General features: G+C 35.3%; 1 protein-coding gene across 2 annotated transcripts in view; it reads left to right on the forward strand.

Moving 5' to 3' along the window:
• The window catches only part of LOC145261245 (nitric oxide synthase, salivary gland-like), a 280,006-nt gene that overhangs the window by 131,041 nt on the left and 122,776 nt on the right, over positions 1–26,189 (forward strand). For both annotated transcript variants that reach the window (XM_080119629.1, XM_080119630.1), the window contains exons 12-14: positions 15,958–16,062; positions 20,634–20,683; positions 25,864–25,989. In XM_080119629.1, coding sequence (XP_079975755.1) covers positions 15,958–16,062; positions 20,634–20,683; positions 25,864–25,989 — 281 coding nt within the window. The remainder of the gene's footprint in view (positions 1–15,957; positions 16,063–20,633; positions 20,684–25,863; positions 25,990–26,189) is intronic.

The following is a 26,189-nucleotide window of genomic DNA, read 5'->3' on the forward strand; positions in this document are numbered from 1 at the left end:
GCTTAATCCCACCCTTTCACAGTAGATATCTCTAGGTGTAAGAAAGCTTTCTACTTCAACAGTTTCTTCCCCAGAACTGCTAGACTTTGGAAGTCCCTTCCAGGATTCTGCTTTCCCAACTGTACTGATATGCAGAAGTTCAAGTGTAATGTGAACAGATATCTTAAGAGCATATCTGTAATTTAGTTTGCTCCACTCTATCTCCTTCTCTGTGTCCTCCCTCTCACAGACGTGATGTTGCTAGTCTCAGTCTTTTCTCTGAATATTATAATGGCATGTGTTCTTCAGAATTGTTTGATCGATTCCCTGCTTCCTTTGTCCCGGCTTGTTTGACTCGTTGGTCTAGTGGTCTTCAACAATCCACTGTTTTGATACTTCATTGTAATGCAGCTACCTATTCCAGTAGCTTTTTTTCTAAGAACCGCAGGCTTGTGGAACTCTCTTCCTGCTGACTGTGTTCTCCCTATTTTAAGCTTAGTCTTTTACTGAGGACCAGCGGTTTCTTATGTTTTTTGTGATGATGATCTTCCTTGTCTTGAACGATTTCTACATAAAAAGGGGATATGTCATTTGTTGAGTTTATTACAAATTACGTCGAGTTAATACAATTAAAATGTAAGTTTCTTAAAACATAACTCAATCTCCACATATGAAGACTATTTTTATGAAAGGGCAGACAACTCTTGCACACTTTCTCTTAAATTTATCTAGCAAGAACTCATAACAGCAATTTCACTGTTCACAATAGTTTAGTTTGATAATTATTGTATGAAAATACGTCATTTACATAAATATAGACAGCGCTTTGGTATATGAAAGTTAGCCTGGGTACCCGGCGTTGCCCGAGTGTTTGGAGGTGTGTGTTGAGCAAAAAAAAAAAATGTTGTAGTAGGCAGACATGCTCGAACCTGTGACGCGAAGGCGGAAAAGAAAGTGGAGGTGGGGGTTAAGGTGTTGGTTGAGCAAAATAAAAAATAAAAAAGAAGAAAAAAAAAAAGAGAAATTGCGAGCGCTTAAAAAATAGTTGTAAGCAGGCTCAAACCCGTAACGCGCCAGAGGACAAAAAGGAGGTGAAAACAAACTGTCTTACCGATGTGCCTACCGTGGTTGTGACGTCACGGGCAGTCGAAATAACGCTTTTTAAGCGACGTCGTGAACGCGAGGGTTGAATGACTTGCAACAACTGTCAGTGAAGAAACTACCCAATTGAGGGTGAAGGAATTAATGCTTTGGCCAATTTTTCGATATTTGTCTTCCGGAGGGTCGGCTTCAAAATGATACCGATATGGTGAAAATCTATCACCTCTGTCGAAAGTTTTAGGCAGACATACAAACATACATACATAAATGCATACATACGTTTAAACAGACAGGTGAGATTTATATTATAGATGTTTGTCGAATAGGAACGGATGTAAGTTTTTGTAATTCCGTCGAAAAATGGCAAGCAAATTTATTGCTTCGTTCATCACATAAAATAAATTGGATCTCTTGATAACCGATAAATAAACTGTAATCACCCGGCGGTTCGGAGATGCTGTCAACAAGAAATTTATAACAGTTCTAGTTGAAATACAACGGAGGTAGAGGGAGATATCTTAATGAACATCGCACGAGGGAATAATTTCTTCCTAGTCACCAAATTATGACAGCAATAAAGCTGAATGGTAAGCGAATAAAGAGACGAGACGTTTCGTTGACTAATTCGTATCGAGCCAGAAAGTGACATGCGCAGATCAAATAGGTTATAAAATCACAACTTGATACAAATGACTTGGCGTGCTGGAAATGTTTAGCGTTTCTATGATAAAAGCCATATTTATACAAGCTTCTTTGAATTAAACACAACATTTATATAAACTTTTTGAATTAAACACAATATTTATATCAGCTTCTTTGAATTAAACACAATATTTATATCAGCTTCTTTGAATTAAACACGATACTTATATCAGCTTGAATTAAGCACTGTATGTATACCAGCTTCTTTGAATTAAACATAATTCTTATATAAGCTTCTTTAAATTAAACACCATATTTATATCAGCTTCATTAAATTAAACACGATAATTATATAAGCTTCTTTGAATTAAACACAATACTTATATCAGCTTCTTTGAATTAAACACAATATAATTATTGAGATAAGATTAGTTTGTTTGTTGTTGTTTTTTTTGTATTATTTGGACTCTGTTTCTCAAAAATATGCTAGCATCATAAAAAAAAAACAGAACGGGCCTGGATTTATTAAATAAAAAAAAAGACCCGGATTTGTTTTTAAAAAAAAAAACGTATTTATTAAAAATAAAAAATAAATAAATTTTAAATAATGAAAACGAACGATAAATATTTTTTTATGAAAACGAATGATAAAAATTAAAAAAAAATAATTAAACAGACATTTAAAATACAATGTTACGAGTGTATTCTTTTGTCTGTCTGCCTAAATGGTTCCAAGAATAGTTTATAAATTGTTTATTTCAAAGACATCTTCTGCTCTGCCAATATAATCACTTGTATCATATTGTTTTGTGTTATTATGTTTAATAAATATCTGAAATATCATTTTCTTGATCTGTTCTTAGTTTTGACCTGAAATCCGAATATTTTGCTCAGTTTGCAAAACATCTTCCATTTCAACTTGTTACTGACATTAGGTTTGTTTCTTATGGTAAATCTTTTATCTATATTATTTTATTTTATTTATTTTATTTAAATTACTGGTCACATAACACAGAAATTAACAGAAAATTGTAATTATACACCAAGGATGATTTATAACGAGGGAAATCTTTGTTTGCATGGATGAATAACGCGTGCAAACATATACCGGCAAGTTTAAATTTAAAAAAAAACTGTTACTTTCAATTTGCCGATATATTTTTATTTCTTTCTGCGCATGCTCAAATGCAATGCATTTCTTCAAATCGTTTCATATGAAATCTTTCTTGCCTATCTTTCGATAGCTACATCGGTAAGAGACGTGGCTGGAGCGATAAATGTTTTACTTTCGATTCTAGCTGATGGCACCTAATTCATTTTTAAAACTGTTGAAATCACTACTATATATTAGGCACAATATAATATTCAATGGAGAATTGGCTCTATAATAATAAACACGAAATCTGCATGAATTAATCAAAGTGAACGTACGTGTGTTCGTTTCGCGTCTATAATTATTTATGCAAACCTATTTTTATGAGAAAAGAATAATAACATCTCATAATAATAAAAAAGAAAGGAAAAATCAACCAGAAAAGGAATGCATAAATGTATGAAAAATTCATTTCATGGGTCAAGAAGTGTAGGTTTAAACTTAATAATGTATGAAGACCCGACCTTCCTCGGTTAACACGAAAAAGGCCTTAGTGTTCACACAATTACAAGTGTAGTCCTAGGTGGTTCCGCTTGAAGATCCACAAAGGTCCTGCGACGCAATCTCAGTCGCCTTCACGAAGGCAGGGTTGATATAACGCTGAATACAACAGTTTGACGATCCTTTCTCTCTTTTTTACCTGGAAAAGATCATTTAACTTAGTTGTTTTTCACTTGCAACTAATAATAATAATAATAATAATAATAATAATAATAATAATAATAATAATAATAATAATAATAAATCAACGCTGATTCTGGTTTTACTTTCGTATAAAATTAATTATATTACAGGAAGAGATAAATAAAATAATTATGTACAGTTTTTCACAGGAGAAATAAAATAAAAAGAATAAAAATGCAGATTATAATTTTCTTTTTATGGTAGTTTCGATAGTATTAAAACGAAGCTATTTTTCTATTTTTATAACCGATTACTTGCTTATCAATCGGTTAAAGGACGAGCGCTTTCTTGTGCGGGATCGGATGTGGGGTGGTGGACCGTCTTCCTCTGAGTTCAAACAGACTCCAAAACTTGAGCTCAAACTCTAAAAAAACTGATTTTCCTTTTTCTGCAGCGCCTTATATATGGGGAGGGGGTGACGTCTGGCGAGACCTGGGACTCTCCTTTATCCAACCCTCGTTCAATCTGTTATAATCTACAGGGTGGCCCACTTAAAAAGTAGCCTGATCTCTCTAATCTTTCTCTAATCAATACAAATCTTGGAACAGCTTAACGACGAACTGACAGCACAAGACAAAATGCAATTTTTTAAAACAAGATGGCGCTACATGCCACACGTCTCACAGACAACTGACACGAATTCATGACATATTTACGGAAGAGAGAAGAATAAGCAAAGGGTTATGGCCACCACGTTCCCCGGACTTGTCATCATGTGATTTTAATCTTTGGGAGACTTTAAAACAAAAAGTCTATGCAAACAATCTAGGCCAGCTAATGGATAACATTACCAACGCTATCAGGAGAATCACCAGAGAAGATCTACAGGCAGTATCTGCAAACGTTGTTAAACATGCCCAGAAATGCATAGATGTCAACGGGGAGCACTTCCAGCATCTTTAATATCACTACAGGTAATTTAAATAATGAAAGAATGTTGCTCCTCTCTACTACATTTTCTGTGCTACTTTTAAGTGGGCCAACCTATAGTTCTGTCTAATTAGATAATTAGTCCCCTCCCGCATACACACCAATTAGGTAATCTTCCGTATAACAAAGGTTCTCATCGCCGATTCTCTCGGACTGGCTGACTTCGACAATGACTCTAGGTCAACTCTCTAGCCCAAACAATGGTCGGATACTTCCAAATAATCATTTTTCATAGAAATATTGTTTAATATTTTAACTTAGTTTTTTCTCCCGTAACAAAGAAAATATATTTCACATCGGCAACCAAACCATCTATTTTTCCAACTAACAAGGTCACCTGCTATCCTCCGGATCAGCCATTAAAATAAAAAAGATGCAATTCATCTCTCGCTGGTACCCTTTTGGAACAATTTCCAACCATAGCTCTAATCCAGCTCTACTTCTTTTAGCCGGGGGAACATCGGTACAAAAGTGTGAAAATTATAGAAATGGAATTTGAAGGTCGAACATCGGTGAAGGTCGAACAATGGCATTACGAATAGGCATGCGTAACGTAGTAACTATTGGTTCATGCTTTAATTTTTAGCCTTGCAACAAACATGTCTTCATAGCTCAGGCATTAACGTGAAAGGAAAAAGTAAATCGTAAGCTAAACGTTTTGGTTTCAATTCTCGGTGGTGACTCACGGGTCTTTTTGTTTTTACTTTTTAAATCATTACTATATATTGGGTCCAATATAATGCATAATATAAATCTCACCCGTCTGTTTAAATGTATGTATGTATGTATGTATGTATGTATGTATCGCAAAAGCTTTCGACAGAGGCGACAGATTTTCATGATATCGGTATCATTTTGAAGTTCGACCCTTCAGAGGACAAATATTGAAAATTGGACAAAAATATTAATTCCTTCACCCGCAACTGGGCAGTTTTCCTCAGGTAGAAGTCGCTTTTTCGGCGATATTTTCGAAATTCATCGCCTCTTTTCGACTGTCGAGCCCTAATTTAAACCTTTTAGTTTGGCGGTGGCTGCAACAGCTAACACATCATTTTTTTTCACGTTCTTTTCCGCCGGCTTTTTTTTTTTTATTTTTGCGTTCGCAATTGTCTTCTTTTTTTTTTTTTTGCTCGACCATCACCCGTGCACACACATCAACTTTCTTTTCCGCCTTCACGTCACGGGTTCGAGCCTGCCTGCCTACTACAACTTTTTTTTTGCTCAACACACACCTCCAAACACCCGGGCAACGCCGGGCAACGCCGGGCAACGCCGGGCAACCAGGCTAGTATAATAATAAATACGAAATTTGCATTAATCAAAATGATATATTTAAGCGTATTTTATGACCGGGCAATGCTGGGCGGCCTGTTAGTAAAATAATAATTGTATATTTTTCTAATAAATGAATTTATGTTGCGAGTTTCTTTTTCTTGGCTGACGAGACACTTCTATTTGTTCAACTCGGCTATATCACATAACAACATCACGTTTGTGAAGGAGAGGTTGGAGAGAATAAAAAAGGGCTGGGGCCAATCAAATTATGAGTACGCTTCTGCATTTTATCAAGAACCCTCAAATGGAACAGAGATTCACCAGCCCAAATATAATACGGGTCTTTCCATATGTACTATAATGCACGACGATGTCTTGTAGACAGTAGTCGCTGCAATGAAATAGAGAGAAGAGGAGTAGGAGGTAGCAGGACTGGTGACTGGTGACGTCACGCGGAGATAGCAGCAGCAGCGCAGCGACAAAGGACGCAGAGGGTGGAGGGGGAAGACGTGACGGCACGAACAGCAGAATACAACAGCAGACGAGAACAAATTTCCGGTAGCCGGTGAAAACTCTGTGAAAATTATGTTAAGATTTTTGTTCCTTAGAAGCGCTGGTTGAGTTTGAAAAAAATAAAATACGTATTATACACGTTAGAAGCCAAAACAACGCATTATTACAAAGTAAACACATTTATTTTGTTTGAAATTTATATTGAAATTCATAAATATATTTCGAAGATATACTTCATCTTCAGTATGTCTTTCTTTCTTTTTTTTTTTTGCTATGTTGTTGTTGGAGCAGAGAATCAGAAAGTAGAAGTCTTTTTACGGTAGCTTTTTTTTTTTAATCTCGGAACGGTGCGTTGGTCACGCAGGATTTACATTAAGATTTTTGTTCCTTAGAAGCGCTGGTTGAGTTTGAATAAAAACAAAATACGTATTATATACGTCTGAAGCCAAAACAACGCACGTGCGTTGTTTTGGCTTCAGACGTATATAATACGTATTTTTTTTTTATTCTGTGAAAATTGATTATGCAAAAAAAAAAAATGCCAGGAAATAAAAGTGTCTCTCTCTCAAAAAAAAAAAAAAAAAAGGAGTTCAAATATCTGTTTTCTTTGTTTTGCACTTCGATGGCATCGACAGAGAAAAGGAAGAAGGTAATAAGCACGCCGCCCATAACATTATATAGTTTAGAGCAGGGTTTCCCAATGGGTATGTACCGCCCACCAGTTGGACGTGGGGGCGTTACGAGACTTCAGGTGGGCGAGGGTTAATTTTATCGTATACGGGGGTCCCTGGGATCTTTTAGGGGGAAACGTTAAAAGACTGACAGTTTCTAGCAACATTACTAGGTGTTTCTCAACCCAATTTTGGGGAGGGGGGTCGCAATTCATGTGGAAATTGATTGCATCCCGCTTTTTTTAATTGGAAAAATTAATTTAAGGATCATATCTTGTAATGTAAACGAAACTATATGAATATTCAATTGTGTATTTTCATTTTAATCATATACTATCACTGCTGCTAACATTATTATATAAGGATGCATGTATGGAGGAGGCGGTAGTAGGATCCGAGTGTTCTAGGGGGGGGGCGTTTGCCGAAAAAGTTGGGAAACTGGATTATAATAATAGAGAGAACATACTTTACGCATATATTTTTTACATGGTAATTTTGTTTTTTGTTGTTTTTTTTTAATTATATGCAGTTTTAATTTAAACACATCCGCGAGATACAGACGTGGATTTTATCATTTTATGATATTGTTATTCTTTGAGATATTTCAGAAATGGCATCGGCACTAAATAAGCTATGAAATCTGTTATTCTGCGCACAAGCATCGTACAATCTCCATCTTTAAGAATTAGGTTCTCAATAAAGCATCCAACCGGTCAGAATTCAGCCGCTGTGCATCATCTTGTCGCTTAATTATCTGTTTGGATCGCTTTTAATTACGGCAGCGCTCTTCGTAATGATTAATTAACTGGCCTTGCAGTTCGATTACTTATTTAAAGCTTGATTGGGTTACGATAAGACAAGTGCGCCGGATTGAAAGCCAAGGTGTCTCCTTCTTTAACAAGATCTTCATCCGTCTATTTATGGCGGCTGTGAAGTGAGGGAGCTTTTAATATATGTGATGAGAACGGTGATAATGACTGCCCTCTGCCCACGGGCAGGTAAGTCGTCAAGAGGGCGATATGCTAATTAGTTCAGCGTATAACTCAGTTAGAGGGTCTAAGATCATGCATGAAAATCGAATCGAAACAGAAACAAAGAGAGAGAGAGAGAGGGGGGAGAGAGAGAATAAGAAAGCAAGAGAGAGAGAGAGAAAGAAAGAGAGTAAGAGTCTTGAGTAAGAAAAAAAGACGAGCGCTTATTTTAAACTGGCTTAAATATTCATCCCAGGATGGGTTGATAATACGTAACCTACGTAGAATCATTAATAAATATTGGAATCCAAGATGCCTAAATGCATATTCGATGGTCACGTGTGCTCACTTGACAACGATCACCGTCTCCAAAACTGTGTGCGCGGATTTCTTCTCTTTCATCTTCTCTTCGGGCAGTGTCGTCGTCTCTCAGATTGGCGGCTGTCGAGTGTAGGAAAGGTTGCACGGGTCAACAAGTATAAAAAAATAAAGTAAAGCAAAAAAAAACCTCAGAAACTTTGACATATTTTGCAAATATCAATTGCGTTTTGGGTGTGTGCGGGACACTATCGACCCTCCGAATGCTAAGATCCACATCTACATTGTTGAGTTTTTTTTTTTCTTTTTCTTTTTTGGTGTCGGTTGACGTCAACTCACCTCGATCTGCTCTGCGCGTGTCCAGCTGAAAAATTGTTCCCAACTGTCACAAACAACGGACTGTTGTAAACTGCCGCAAAATTAACTTTGAATATATCTATCTCTATGACCGTTTTTGTGTCCTGAATACCTTGATTAACAATCCTATTTAAGGTTCTTTTGTGTACCTTGGTGCCATATATTTTGTTATCCCACAAAATTATTTCCTATTTATTTTACTTCCTTAAAGTTGAGAGGACGTCGATAGCAGATATTGACTTGCTGTCCACAACAACAAAATTTGACACAAACGATTTGCATAAATAGCAACTGGTTGTAGAAATTGTTAATTGACCCAGAGAATGAAAAGCAGGAATGCGGCGATATTATGTTGGCTTTGGAAATACGTGTTAGAGGCTTTAAGTACATAAAAGAAACGTATGTAACGTGGCTGTTACACTCGAACCGTGTTGTTACATTTCAACCACTCGGACCTGCACGTTATCTGATACTTCGTCGCAAAACAAAAAAATCAAATAAGAAAGACATTTAAATAAAATCCAAATCTAACATATTTTTTAATGCAAATGAAATGCATTTATTCGTGGTTCTTCCAAAACAACGCATTTCATTCTATTTCAAAAGTCTTTTCGCTTTTTCGACCACGCAGCTCATTTTCTATCTCGCCGCACCCGAGTCAAAAAACATCCGATCGCTTTCTTTCGCTCGACCACGTGCTATCGTTTTTTTTCTGTTCTTTTCTCTCCTTCTTCTTTCCGTGTCGTCAGCGCGTGCATACTTACTTAATTTGCATATGTGCTAAGATGGCTGCTGTTATTATTTTTTCGCTAGTAAGCTATCATAAGCTCCTGCTGATTTTTTCACACGCGCTCATCCTTGCTATGTTGCTTCGTTACACGTATATTCTCATCCAATCTACGCGTTTACCGACGGAAATACTATTTTAAACTTAAGCGTGACGAACCGAAAAACAGATTGCTGGTCAACGGACTCATCTCCAAAGTATAATCAAAACATAAGCGTGATAAAAAAGTAAGTTCTATTTTAATTTTAAATGAGATTAAATCACGAAGATGTTATTTCTACCTTAACACCTGAACGAGCCGACCGACCAACCGACAGACCGACGTAACTCTCGCTTCTCTTATTTTGTCCTTGAGTCCTGACATTCCATGAGTCATGTTTCTGACAATTGCTGTTTTTAGGAAGGAATCTATTATATCACACTCATCATTGTTTAGTTTTTAACCTTCGAGTAGTACTTTCAGCTTCTTAGATTAAGTAGTTTCATGACTTGTCTGAGGCGATTTTCATAAAATAAAAGATAAAGACATAGACGACAAAGGGGGGATAGGTGTTCAAAATAGGCTAATGTTTGATTTTTTTTATTTCATTTCTTTTTATTAAATCTACTTTTAAAACACATCCTACACTTACTAAAACACTCTAATCTGAGCTCAATACCTGACCCAACGGGCAACACTTTTTAAGTCTTATAGAGAAGTTTGAGAAAATATACGTTTAGACACACCCATCCGATCTGCCCATTTCGCACAAAAAATTTCCGTATTAAAACTGAAGTGTTATAAACTGACAAACAGACGGAACACTTCAGAGAAATACTTGGACCCATCTTAAAAGACAGTAAAAAAAAAGAGGAATTTTAATTTTAATAATACGTTCGAAGGTCTTATGCTGCGTGTAAACCATTAGCTAACATGGACGACTCGTTCCTATTGGCATGCGCAAGGCCTCACATTCCTGCTCCATCTGCGCATCTGGTGTCTATTCGATGCAGGCATATCTCTCGGCAAGGACACGCTTCTTTTTTTTTCTTTTTTTTTCCAATTAGCCTCATGTTGGCCTTTCTCTGTATCCTTTCTGAATATGACATGCTCAGAAAACGTGTTATTTCAACTAGCATTCGAGCATAACTTCCAGTCATACATAATGTGTTATTTTGTTTTGTTTTGTTTTTGTTTTGTTTTGTTTTTGTTTAGCACATTTTTTGTTAATGATTTTAAATTATTTTTTGTGTGTTTTAATTACCCCAACAATGTTTAATGCAATATTTTTTGTTTTTTTTTTCTTCTAAATATTAATAAATAAATACGAAATGTTTACAAAAAATAAATAAATATTTCAAACCGTCAAAAAAATATTGAAATAATTTAATTTATTTCAAAATGCATGCAATTGTCACTAAATATGGTCGTCGACACAGATCATATTTCAATAGATAGATATGTGTGAATATCCTTGCCTATAGGGCTCGGCGCCTGGTTAGTTAGTTTTTCTAGTTTGCTTTTATAATCTTTTTCTACGGCATATCAACCCTTTTGGTATTTTAGCGTCATATTCGGTTATTTTAATACTTTTTTTATGCAGGGTTATCTTCGAATATTTAAAGATTATCCACCATTTCTTGTGTCTGTGTGAGTTTATATGTGTTGTAACATGTTGTATAGTAAAATAAAATAAAAAAGGTAGATTTCCTCTACCGTGCTAGTTAATCGGCCACACCTAAAAGTATCCTGCATTTCTACAACACCACATTTCGACCATGCATAGTGTATTATTGCCACGTCTGGGCTGGTAAATCTATCATTCGTATCACTCTCTTAAACAGCCCCCCCCCCCAAAAAAAAAGCAAGGAGAATCTAAAATCTAATAGATACCACAATATCAACTAAGCCCCAACCTCTGTCCCATCGCCGCAATGTTGCATCATTGTACATGTTTTACAAGTATTTTAATAGAAAGCACTCTGATGAACTCATAGTACTTGTGCCCCTAACCCTAACCCTAACCCCTGGCCCTAACTCTAACCCTAACCCTAACCCTAACCCCTGACCCTAACCCTAACCCTGACCCTTGACCCTAACCCTAACTATAACCCTAACCCCTGACCCTAACCCTATCCCTAACCCTAACCCTAACCCCTGGCCCTAACCCTTACCCCTGACCCTAAGCCTAACCCTAACCCTAACACCTATTAACCCACAAGCAGCAAAACCCCACCTTTTTGCAGTAACCTTGGAAACACCCTCAATGTATTTGTTCCAGTTCATGTTGTGTGTGACTGTTAAGGCTAGAAGTTTGAACGAAATACTTTTAGATAGTATATTATGGAGGTCACTATATACCGGAAAGCCTTTTACTTTAATAGTTTTTTCCCCCTCAGACAGCTAGACTTTGGAATTCTCTCCGTTTCCTGCTTTTCTGGCTGTACTAACCTTCTGAAATTTAAATGTAATGTAAACAAACATCAAGGCACTCAATTTCCAAAATCCCTGTTAAACACGATCTGAAATAGTAGCCTCTTGCGTTTTACGATGCTATACGCATTGTTTGGGATGAAAAAGAGTTTTCAAAAAAGGCTCAACAGAAGACTAAACAATCAAAAAAGGCATAGCATTAAATCTACGTCGTGTATGGCAGACAGCGTGGATTCTGGTTTGGAGTATAGAGCCGTCATATACAGGGTGGAACGAAACAATTGGCGCATTAGAAAAGATAAGATGATTCCATTTCCGTTTGATGAAAACCAGTCTACTAGTTGGCCAGTTGTGTACACACCCCAACAGCGACAGGAGCCTTGTATCATATCTGAATGTGACACAATGTTCAACGAGCGAGATCAAAGATGCACAGCTGAGCGACTCATGCTCTCTACAGTTTCAAGTTATCACAACAGGTCAATTTCTAGTGCCCTCAAAATGCAGTGCTCGATTGCCAAGAATAACAAAGACGTGCCCAGGATGATGAAAACAAAGATTCCGGTCATAGTTATGGTCTTTGCTGTAGTTTCAAGTGAGGGCTACATCATGCCACCCCACATCTTCGAAGTCGGCTTGAAAGTCAGCACCAAAGTGTTCCTGGATGTGCTGAAGAAAGTGGTGATTCTCTAGTGCATTTAGGTGGCCGCAGACAGACTCTGGGTGTGACAGCAGGAGCCGGCGCGGCCCACAAGTCCAAGGAGACCCAGGCTTGGCTTCAAAAGGAATGCTACGACTTTTTACTTTTCCCTCGCTGGTCCCCTCCTCCCCTGACTTGAACCCGCTGGACTACTACATTTGATCATATATCGAGAATCGAGAACATCACCAACATGACCTCCCACAACACCAAAGCCAGCTTGATCGCCGCCATCCGCTGAGTATTGGCTGAGCTCCTGCTGGCGCTTGTGGAAAAGGCATGCTCAAAGTTCCGGACACGTATCGATGCGGTGATTGCTGCTAAAGCTGGCTACATGAATAGATGTCAGCTACATAATCAAGTTACCTGAATTGATTCTTTCAATAAAAGCATTAAAATAAAGCTGTTGTTTTCTTTAAGGCGACAAATTTATCGTTCTACTCTGTGTTTATTGGTTCTCGCGAGTTCAAATTTAGATACAATGTCGGTTTTAGCATAGAAGACGTTCAGCTTCCCGATAATAGGCACTGCTGTTGCGTTCTTATCAGGTTCTTATCATGGTGGTCTTGTAGAGATATAAGATACTCCTCAGGGGTGTGCAACTTTCTAGCAAGATAAAGAGAACTCCTCTTCTTGCAGCAAATTTGGCAATGTCCTCAATTTATTTATCATGTTGCCCCTGAATGTTAAAGCGATAAGTTTGAACAAAGTAGTTTCAGGTAACATATTTTTAATTATGCCAATCGGTAGTTAGGAATGTTTCTTGTAATTGTTAAAAGTCGCTGACACGTATTTACAATACGACAGTAGGCTCCCTCTTTATTTTCCCTTTTCGTGGTCAGATAGCGACCCTTTGTTTTTAGATACAACAAGCTGTTGTGTTACAGTATTTCTCTCTACGACCCACAGTCGGCCGGATCGCTTTCGAAGGAGTAGTAGCTGTACACTCGCGTGCTTGTCAAGCGTATCTTCCACCTAGCCACAAAGTTTTTATGCATTTTTATGCTAGTTAACATGTTGCAGAATGGATCTTGTAATCTGATTATTATTAATTTTACATATATATTATTGGTATTTCATTTAGTTATTTATTTATTTGTTATCTTTTATATATTAGTATATATATAGTAACCGTGTTGTTTTACATTTTATTATTGGGGAAGTGTTTTTCCCCACTGGAGAGCCATGAATTTTACAGCTGATCTGTTTTTAAATCTCCGAAACAGCTACATGGTAGGCAGCTAGGGATTCCTGCTTTCTATTTAATAAATTTTAGTTAAGGTTGTTTCTTTCATCCTTATATAGTTGAATCCTCTCTATATATAAAAGCCAAACGTCTGTGTGTATGTATGTATGTTTGTTTGTAACGCTAAAACTTTTGAAAGACGGAACCAAACTTGACAAATTTGGTATCATATCGAAGCCCCATCACCCGGATGACAAATATCGAAATTTCAGGTCAAACGGACCACTACAAGTTGGTCAACTGATCAGTTATCTTCGAGGGGGGCCCCAAAAAAACCTGTCATTATCTATATATATAAAAGACAAATGTTTGTTTGTAACGCTAAAACTTGAGATGAAAGATTCCTCTCCCCTAAGAATAAAACATATGTTCAATATCTGCTTTTGTTTTTTCATTGTTTATACGGTCCCGAGCAACGCCGGGTAGCCCTGCTAGTCTTTTATAATTGTAGACTTTTTAGAAGTTGGCTTAAGCAAGATCTAAGTCTGTTTCTATGCAACAATTTCAAATAAGGTTTTTATTTTTCATCTTTATATAGTTGAATTATCTATTGTAATTGCAAACATTTTAGAAGTCGGATTATGGATGTATTGTTGTCATATTTAGGCTGGTGCATCTGCTACTAGTCTCTCCCTCCTGGACAAGGTTCAAAAGAGAGCCGCCAATCTGATAGGTCCTGAACAGTCATCTAAGTGTCAGGATCTGTCCCATCGACGAAATGTTGTGTCCCTCTGCCTATTCTACAAGTATTTTAACAGTGCTTGCTCTGACGAACTGCAAGCACTTGTACCCCCTCGACGTAAATACTCCCGACAAACCCGACAAGCAGCTAAATCCCACCCCTTCACAGTAGAGATCCCAAGATATAAGAGAGCCTTCTACTCCAGTAGTTTCTTTCCCAGAACCGCTAGACTTTGGAATTCCTTTCCGGATCCCTACTTCCCCAACTGTACTGACATGCAGAAGTTCTAGTGTAACGTGAACCGACATCTTGCTGCCCAACTCCCTACAGTACCCTTGCAGCTTATGTCTCTGATAGTACCCCCTACATCAAAGTGGGAACGTGCCTTGTTTGGGGTGAAAATGTAATAAAAATATTTTTAAACGTTAAATTTAGGGTTTTTTCCGGGAATTTAAACTTCATTTTTAATTTTCATTTTTAACTTTTTTACTCAAAGCTTCTTCAGGCTATATATATATATATATATATATATATATATATATATATATATATATATATATATATATATATATATATATATTAAAAGGGGGTTATAGCAGTAGTCTAAAGAGCAGCTTGCATTTTAATGTACAGTAAAATTACTAATTTAATTAAAATACAAGAAAAAACATTTATCGTGCATGTATAAGCTACAATCAACATCCAAATAAATGTTTTGACGATAATTACGGTTTTCAAAAGTCGAACAATTAAAAGATACATCTGCCGTACTTAAAAAATGCTAGGTGTATTTATGGTGCCTTTTATATATAAAAAAAACACCCAATACTTTTGCTGATGAGAAGACTTTGTTTAAAAAATATATATATGTCAAAATTATTGTCCATGACTTAATATCTATCGCAATAAAAACATCGTTTCCGAAACGATCGTACAATTTATTGACTTTGTTGTGTTCCTTCTTATGAAACAGATTTTTAATTTTTAATTTTAATTTTAAATTATCAATGACATTACTATATATATATATATATATATATATATATATATATATATTGGCGTAAGATTAACGTCACAGAATGAAATGTATATATATATATATATATATATATATATATATATATATATATATGTATATAGTGGCGTAAGATTAACGTCACAGAATGAAATGAATATATATATATATATATATATATATATATATAATAAATAATTTATGTATATATATATATATATGTATATAGTGGCGTAAGATTAACGTCACAGAATGAAATGAATATATATATATATATATATATATATATATAGTGGCGTAAGATTAACGTCACAGATATATATATATATATATAGTGGCGTAAGATTAACATTCTGTGACGTTAGTCTTACGCCATGGCTTAAATGCTGACGCGACATTAATTCGGCACGTGAATCGCCAATATTCGTGCGTATCCTGAATTGTTCATTTAAATAGGAAGCCTGCCACTCTGCTACACTTATACATTCTTTTGAAGATTTTCCCTATTTTAATTTTTAAGGTGATGTGCATGGAAGATTATGATATCATCGACCTTGAACATGAGGCTCTTGTCCTGATGGTAACGAGCACATTCGGGAATGGTGACCCGCCAGAAAATGGATGGGTGAGTATTTACTATAATATACATTTTGATGTTTTTGCACATTTTCTGATTATCTTAATGGGGAATGCAATGACAATATAAAGAATCATTTAATGTTTCGTGATTAGAGCAGGAGAGTAAAAGCCTTCAGCAGCCTTGTAACTTTCGCTTCCTTTAATTTATCCTTTAGTTCTCACATTCAATGAACGATTTTTCTGACAAAGGGGAAAAATTTGTTGTTTCCTGAGTTGGAATATACGTATAAAACATTTCTAGTTAGCTAGTTTTTGACCTTGAAATAATTTATGTATATAGGTATACTTTTATGCACGTAAATAAAATAAATAAATAAATAAATAAATACGTCCATAAAAAATAAGGCCGATCTATTCATATATATATATATATATATATATATATATATATATATATATATATATATATATATATATATATATATATATATGAGGAAAGTGATGTTTGATCAACACTGTTGGGGAGCCATAATTTAATATATAGTTTTGTTTTTAAATCGCGGCAACAGTAATTTATGGTAAACAACTGATGACCCCTAAAAACTTTAGACTATTCTGAGTTCAAGAAAGCGAGTTGATTCAGCGATTGCAGGAGATTTAATGACTTACTGATGAAGTGTTTTTTAACGAAAGACTAAAATCATTTTTTTTTAAATTATATAGTTTTTAGGTTAAATTTTTTTACGACCATATATATATATATATATATATATATATATATATATATAAGAAACTTTGTGTGTGTGACATCGTTCCATATGGACTCGAAAATGGCTGAGCCGATTTTTATGAATTTTCACACGAAGGTACTTTATGTGCCTGGCAGTGTTTTTAGAAAAGTTTTGCATCAGAATGTCTTCGATAATATCGTTAATCGATAATCGAAATAATCCAACAAAAGAAGAAACAGGCAGTTTGACCGATTTAGACAGCCTAACATCATAAGCGAATTTGAAAAGTTTTATTACCACAAAGGGCGAAAAGCTCTACGTATGAAATCAACAGTAAGTTCTTTGATATAACAGAGGCGCATTTGAAATTAATGTTTCTGGTTAAAGCACAATTGCACCATAATACTTGACTTTTTCATTTTGAACTTCAATTTAAGCCATTATCACCGCACAAGCACTAAGACCAGATATATAAAAGCAACTGTAGGTACTTTGATATGATAGGGGCGTGGTCGAAATGAATGTTTCTGTTTAGAGCACAATTGAACCAACTTTCGCATTTTTCAAATTCAAGCTATTATATATTAAAATTATGTTATGAAATCAACAGTAGGTTCTCTGCAGGGCAATATAAGGTAAGTCACTGTGAGGTGGTATGTGAAGCTTTCTGCCTTGCAACGCGATGGGCCCCTGCTAGAGCAGTAAATCAATCGACTTAATTGAAAAAATGGGCGATTTCACCGATTTCGATGACAATAAAATATGGGTGTGTGTAAAACATTCGTTGATCATCATTGAATCCCGGGCAATGTCGGGTCTCCCTGTTAGTATATATATATATATATATATATATATATATATATATATATATATTGTTTTAACAAAATCAATACAACAAAGATTGGATTGATAGAAACAAGTAGTGTATTTTCATTGTTCCTTACAATTGTTTCGCGACCATTCGGACAATTTCAAACTTTATATCGTTTGAAAATATTCACAAGAACGGCCTCTTTTCAGACGATGAGACAAACTCTTTTTTAATGAACAATATGGAATCCATTTCACTTTTAAGGAAAACTATGTGATAAAAAAGGGGAAAACGGAAAAACCTCCGAAGAAAGAAATGTAGGTAATTTTTTTTTATCACACTACTTGTTGCTATCAATCTAATCCTTTGTTGTCTTGATCTTGTGAAAATAATATATGAATGCTCGATTACAAAAACTAGTAATTTTTAAGCTTACAAATAAAGTCAAATTATACTCACTTAAATTTCATTGGTATACGAACGATTACCGAATTCGCAATTATATAAATATAATAAAATTCGGAATATTATCAGTGAGAATATATATATATATATATATATATATATATATAAAGGGTGACCCCCCAAAAAACGGGCCCAACTCAAATTAGGCCCCATTTCCTAATGTTTTGTCTGAATGAAAAGAAACTTTGGTCATAACTAGTTTATTATATTCAAAATATCACATGAAAACACAAGGGTTATTTGCCTTTTTTTCTCCGTTCTACAGCATATGTTCGGAGAAAAAAAGGCCAAAGACCCTTGTGTTGGATTTGATGTGAGGCTTGCCTTTTTTCTATTGATCTTGACCTTCGGGCCGGGATGAAAGTGTAGTATCTATCTGCAGATGCTGCACTTAAGATAATTTGTACCAGTCAATGGAGGGGAAACCCTCTATACTGGCACAATTATTATTTTTGGTAACCAGAGTGCCCCCTTTTTGCCTACTTTTAGGGGAGCTGGTTTTTACCCCACATTAAAAACGGCCTTGTGTCTAATTTGCTTTTGTGGGGAAGCAAATAAATACAATAAACTAGTTATGACCAAAGTTTCATTTCATTCGGACAAAACACTAAGAAATGGGGGCCTAATTAGAGTTGGGGCCCGTTTTTAGCTTTTGTTTTTTTTTGGGGGGGGGGTCACCCTGTATATATAAACCTAATTCCACAAAAAAAGGCCAGAAATGTATTTTCCACACCATTGCACACATGAAAATGGCCACAGATGTCTTGCACATGTTTTAAAATAAAATTAGCTTTCTTTGAATTTACCGATTTTTATATTTCATCCGATAATCAGCGCAATCAAACGTGAGAAGGTGAGAGACATGTTAAACGATAAGAAAAATTAGTCCAAAGACATAAATTCACAAGAGATATTTTATGTATGTGTGTAAGTTTATATGTCTAACTTTTTCAAGTTCTTGAAAGGTAATGAGAGTTCATAGAAGAGGTCTGATAAGAAAATCAAATTCAAACCTTCTTCACTCAATTATACAAATGAAATTTCAATAAGAGTTTTTTTTTTCAACAAGAATAAATGTTCATTTGTTTTCATATCGGAAAGAAAGTTCAGTGAGAACAGTTTAAAATATTTCAATGAAAAACTGTTCTTTTTAAGAGCATACAATAATATGAAAGTTTTAACGAGTTGTGTGTCTGTGTGTTCTGTAATATCTGCGTGCTTTATGTGTCAATGCCCGACAGAGGGACGGAGGGTTGTGCTGATCCCAGACCTGTAGATGAATTCGGCTAAACTGGTTTATTGAAGAAAAACAGAAACAATTGAAGAGCCGCTATAAATATATATATATATATATATATATATATATATATATATATATATATATATATATATACGTGAATTTAGTTTACAAACAAATGGCTACACATAAGCATACATGTTTCAGCGAAAACCAAGTATGGGAATCGCTTCGTCAGGCCAAGGACATCTCAGATGTCCTTGGCCTGACGAAACGATTCCCGTACTGGGTTTTCGCTGAAACATGTATGCTTATGTGTAGCCATTTTTTTGTAAACTAAATTCACGTATTTTGGCTCTGTCTAAACATTGAGCACTCTTTTGGTGGACACACTTAACAAACAAATAATTACTACCAATACAATATATATATATATATATATATATATATATATATATATATATATATATATATATATATATATATATTGTTGTTGATTCATGTGAACCTATAGTAGACATCTTTTAATCATTTTTTATTTCAGACAGCAAGGTGTAAAATCGTTCGCCACAGGCTCCCTGTTTTGACAAGCTTCTAGGTCTGACCTTTACTTCTGATCTGGGATGGAACACGTACATCAAAGCCGTTGCCAAAGCTGCTGGGAAACTGGTGGGATCCTTCTACCGCCCCCCGTAGATATCTCACTGCTAATGCAATTCTCTACCTATGTAAGAGACAAGTACGTCCAAGGATGGAGAACTGCTGCTACATCTCGACAGGAAGCATCTTATCCTGCATTGACAGAGTTCAAAATAGATTTCGTAGCCTAGTGGGGGATGCCCTTGTCTCTTTCCTCCAACCTCTTTTACACAAAACAGACGTTGTGAACCTGTCTCAGTTTTATAGTTATTTTCATGGCAAGTGCTCGTATGAGCTCCAATCTATGGTCCTCTTTGCCTGACTTTCACGAAAACACTCGCCTAGCTGAAACCACTATCAATATTTCCCGCACTCTTTATCTGTGCTTAAACCTAAACGCAGATGCCATGAACAAAGATTTTTTTTTAGAATTGCACGACTTCCGTTTTTCTGCTTTCCAGCTGACTACAATATGGTTGTTTTCAAGTCCAACGTAAACAAATTCTTTATAAGTCGTCATCTTAAGTAATCCAATTTACCAAATTTCCACTATTAACGATTACTATGATATTGTGCCATTGACATCCGTACACTCAGTAATCTTTATCCTCAAGTGGTCTCGAGGCCTTGATGAATAGTACCTCATTTGTAAAAAAAAAAAAAAAAAAAAAAAACGTATTGAAACCTGTCACATATAACCTGCCAGTAAAATACACCATTTTATTTCATTGCAGGCTTTCGCCGACGCACTTTACGAAATGCGGCATCCCAACGGTGTGTCCGAGTAAGCATCATTTTCTTATTTTATTTCACTTTTAAATGACACATTGAAGAACACACTTATACGAGGTGCCTTCAACAAATTTCCAGACTTTTTTTTTGTACAGGCATTTAAAATTGTCACAGACTCTTGAAAATTCAGTATGTTATTGCTATACATCTTATGAGATGATTAGCCAATTTTTATGATTTCAAGTTCAAATGAACAGCTACAGCATGAATTGGAATACACCCTACTAAAGCCTGATTTTCATAGCTGATTAATGTAAAAAAATGCAATCTGGACATGAGGACATTTTAGAAGAACGATATGCAATAAAATTTTGTTTTAAACTTGGAAAAAAATGCCGCAGAAACGTATGAGATGTTTCAGACTGCTTTTGAACCATCTTGCATAAACTGAGCATCAGTTTTTGAGTGGCATAAAAGATTCAAGGAAGGCAGGGGGTCTGTGGGGGATTATGAGAGGTGTAGGGGCAGTCAGAAGGTCAGAATACCAGAGTTGATTGGCCAAATAAAGAATTTCATGGATAAGAACAGTCGTGTGTGTATAGAGACAATAAGTGCACAATTTGATGTCAGTGTGGGAACTGTAAAAAAAAAAATATTCTCGAGGAACTGAAGATACAGATTTGCGCGGAGTTTGTCCCAAGGACGTAGTGCACAACTCAATCCTTGCCACAGACTATTTGACCAAGATGGCCACCAAGACAGTTCCCTATCTTCCTTATTATTTGCTTCCTGTGACTTTTGTTTATTCCGTAAGAAACTATCGTTACGAAACAACCGAGGAGATGAAAGAGGCTGTGACGAGGGTCCTTGATTCGCTCACTGGACTTCCTTGGGACATTCTAAACGTTATTGGAACGATACAAGTGCATTGCAGCCGGAGAAGATTATTTCGAAGGGGACTAGAGTTTCATGTATGTACTATCAACAAAAGTTCTCATATGAAAAAAGTCTGGAAACTTATTGCAGGCCCCTCATAACTATACAATTCTCACAACTACGTAATTCTAAAACGGAATTATAAAATCTGATATGTGATATGTGGGGAAAGAAGGAAAAGACGCAATCTTACTTGAAGTTAGATTTGGGGTAAAAACCGTGATTATAGATTAAGGCCCTTGCACTGCAAAATGACGTCATGCCTGAAGTTTTAGAAAGCACAATCTGTCGAACGATCGGTCAATAACAAAAGTATTTACAATATTTTAACGGAATTTTTAGCATTTCATGTCTACTGATACGGGTTTGTGTCATTTCCAACTCCCTAATATATTTTCTTACTTCTGGCAAGAACAGACTGATGTAGTCGCCATATTTACTGTAGGCCCGAGTACTTTAAAATCGGGCTGGCTTCATCATCAGGGATAATCAATTGGACTTGTCCTGGACAATTTATTAAAGCTTTGCTTTTCATCTAAACACACTAGTCTTTTTTGTTGGTCTTGAAACGGTCTCGATTGTCGACAAAAGCTCAGTTGGTATACAGGTTAGATTTATATTTACGTTACAAGATTACATATATTACAAGGTTTTTTTCTTTCGCTATCAGAACTGAATTGGCTGTGTCCACGGGTTTAAATTCATTTTAGGTTTCGACGTTGTTTTTAATTGTCGTTTGCCATACAATTATTTTGCGGTTTTTGATTCATAAACCTCTTCGTTTGTTTCTGGCTGATTCCGGAAATCTCATTCGTTAAAAGTTGATTAGTCTTGTTTGCATTCTGTAAAAAATAAATAAAATTTTCGCCGTGAATAAATGTGTACTTTGTCCTCGATCCAATAAGTATGATTATACTTAACGGAGTTAGCCGATTCTACCCGAAGTATAAATGGCGGAATAAAATACAGCTGTATTTCAATCGAATAGTATATTTGCATTATAAAGTAGTAAAATATTTATAGTATTTTGATGGAACAGGTGTTTTTGGATTTTTTCGTTTTTTTTTTTTTTTTTGCGATTTACTGAACATTCCAGAAATGGCCGAAGCAATTTACGATTTAAAAGCTTTAAAAACATATAAAGATGCAGACAAAACTAAGCATACGAATCCAACACCAAACAAATTTAATTGGTAAAAGCAGATGCTAATTTCATTTCGGTTATTTTTTTTTATTTTTTAAAATTTACCCCCCAACCCCCCCAACCCCAATAATAAATGCGAATGTCGTGCCCCATTTCTCATTGAAAACGACTTTGTGTGACATTTTGCTTCCGTGGGGAAGCAAAAAGATACCAATAGAAGACATGTTTTTTAATATAGAATATTAAAACACACACAAAAAAAAGCAAATTCATATAAGCATAGATATATTGTTTACAAAGATTATTTATTATTAATATTTTTATATCGGAAACTTGATTTTCGCCCTTTTTTAAAGTCCCCTGCTTTAGTTGTGGTAAAACGAGACGCCATATTTGAAGTTAATTCAGCGAATTGAAAATTGGCGTACCATTGTTTTTATATAATGTTTATATATATATATATATATATATATATATATATATATATATATATATATATATATAGGATACGCCTGAAGAGTCCTAGAGTGGATGAAACGCGAAATATTCAGTGTAGCTTAATCGCCATATATATTTTATAACTTACTAACTAGCTCTACCTACGTATTGAGCACTTTTGGAGTAAATACTTAAAGTTTACGCATAAATTTATACTTTCGTGTATTAATTTTATGTGAGTAAATGAAGTAGTTATATATATATATATATATATATATATATATATATATATATATATATATATATATATGCTGTATATTTGTAACTTTGTTGGGATGTTCTCCAATTCCTATTAACCCGATGAATTTCTGTAAATTTATACTTTTTCTTACTATTAGGTTTTACAAATATTATTAAAAAAGAGACTTCGACAAATAAAATCTCTTTGAGATTGTATTATTTTTACATAGATAAATGTGCACGCATGAAATGGCAAACCCCTTCGTACATAAGACGCAGTAATTATTTAAACTCAGGTTCTCTCTCTCTCTCTCTCTCTCTCTCTCTCTCTCTCTCTCTCTCTCACACACACACACACTCACTCTCGCTCTGGTTTCCTCCCTTTATTCTTCCTTTACTTCTCTCTCTCTTCCTCTTTCTCCCCCCTTTACATGTTCAATTGAAAGAAAAAATACCTTCCATGCTTATTAGCCATGTAAGACTGGTAACTTCCTGTCGCTGTTATGTCACTGCCAGGACACGTAGTTTCCACTCCAGTTCTCATTGGAAAAATCTACTCTATTTAATTTATACTCATGTAAAAATTCATCGTATCTTTACACGTTTGTTTTAAAATATTTGAATAATCAATAATATTAAAACACTGCCTTTGCTGTTCATCATTATCCGACGTGCGAGTCACAGTAGTATCTTAAAACTACGGCAACTATTTATACTCCCATAAATTTGAAAATTAAAACAATGGAATTTGACAGGTGAAGGTCGAACGACAGCATTACGAATATGCATGCGTAACGTAATAGCTATTGGTTTATGTTTTAATTTTAGCCTTGCAACAAACATGTCTTCATAGCTAAGACATTTACGTCAAAGAAAATAGTAAATCATAAGCTAAACGTTTTGGTTTCGATTCTCGGTAGTGGCGCACGTGTAATTTTTTTTTTTTTTTTTTTTTTTTACTTTTAAAAGCATTACTATATATTGGGTCCCATATAATATAATAATAAGTACGAAACCTGTATTAATCAAAATATTATGATTAAGCGTATTTTACGACCGGGCAATACCGGGTAGCCTGCTAGTAATGTTATAAAATGTTTAATGTCTATATAATAGTAGAATACCCTAACACCTGATCCGTACTAAGTATTTAATTCATTGTAAAATTTTACCCGCAAAAAGTTGAGAGAGCGCTTTGTTTGCAATTGAATACAGAAAGAGTGAACGGAGAAACGAGATCAAATATAAAATATCGTTTATACATCATGTTACCTGTTCAAATTCTGCGCTTATTTCAGATTTCCGTTTGATAACATAGATTAAAAAATATAAAAAAACGATTTTTGTCATGAGTTACATTAATCAAGTTATACTTTTATTAGATTTTATAAGTTTCTTTATTTTATGAAACCTTTTGAGGTAAGGATTGATAATTTGGATTATTTGGATTCATCTTGACTGACACTTATAAATAGGGATATGACAACAGCATATTCTTTTCATTGTTTATACTCTCGAGTATATATCCAACACAGTTAGACACAACTAATCACCCGAGAACCACATCACTCTACGTAAAAACATAAGATATCAATGAATATATACCTGAGAATCAAAACAAGGAAAAGAATATGCTGTTGTCATAGCCCTACTTATAACGTTTCAGCTGGCCTTCTTCGGGTGCGTCTTGCCGAATTCAGGAATCTTTCTGGTGGAAGGACATTTTACACAATGTTCTTATCTTGGATGCTATTCTCAAAACTTTTCAGCAGATGTAACCTCCGACCTTCTTCAGATGTAATTTGTCGAACTCGGAAACGAGAGCTAGCTAGCTCTGCGGATAAAGGATTCCGTTCGAAATTCCATACAGATTCCTGGGTTCCACAAAATGCCCCTGTGGTATCCCGGAAGTTACACCTGTCGAAACTTTGTGGGAATAACACCCAGATAACACCAAGATAAGAATAGTATTCCGAATTATCCAAATTCTACTGTCTTTTCTATACATGCACGCTATGCACAACCTCATGTTTTTTTTATAAGATGACAACGATTACACTTGCAGAGTGATGATATCTGAGTGGTTACTGACATGAGCTTAAAACCTGAGTGTACGAAGTTCGTATCCAGTTCGTTCCACTGAAACACTTTCATCAAACACGCACTTGACCTTGTATCTAACCTTCTGCATAGGTGGTGAATAAAATAAGGGATAATCGCTGTTAAGGGTGTTAGCTGCGATGCAATTTTAATGACTTTAGTTTTTGCCCAAAGTTGCCATCGTCCTCCGGCACAGAGCGCTTGATATTCTCTAATGGTCATCCATCTGATACTCATCAGACTCAACGTTGCTTACCTTCGGTTATGAACACGAGAACCAGTGTGCCAGTGTGCCAGTGTTATCATGTATACTTATAATTTCGATGTAAAATGATTATAATAATGTGTAATAAATTTCGATTCGATTTTCTCAGGCCTGAAATACAGAAAACGTCTTACATTCGCATGAGTGTGTCGAGCGAGACAGATATTACGATTAAGGAGGACATCAAAGAGGAACAAACACTGCAAATGGAATCCGGTCCTCTAGGAAATGTCAGGTAAGACACACAACACTTTTATCTATGGTTTTCATATATTTCGCTTTCGTGCCACCATAAATCGAACGTTATCGTTTCGCCATTGTTTCGCTTTCATTTAATTATGCATATTTAAATATTAAACATATTTTGTTTCATGCAATTCTGAATGTTTTTAGATGAGGTGTGAATGTTTGCGTTATGTTGAGTAATTAAAAATC

Source organism: Euprymna scolopes, chromosome 37 (genome assembly GCF_053919585.1).
Source record: "Euprymna scolopes isolate OS-2025 chromosome 37, ASM5391958v1, whole genome shotgun sequence".
NCBI classification, from domain to species: Eukaryota; Metazoa; Mollusca; class Cephalopoda; order Sepiida; family Sepiolidae; genus Euprymna; species Euprymna scolopes.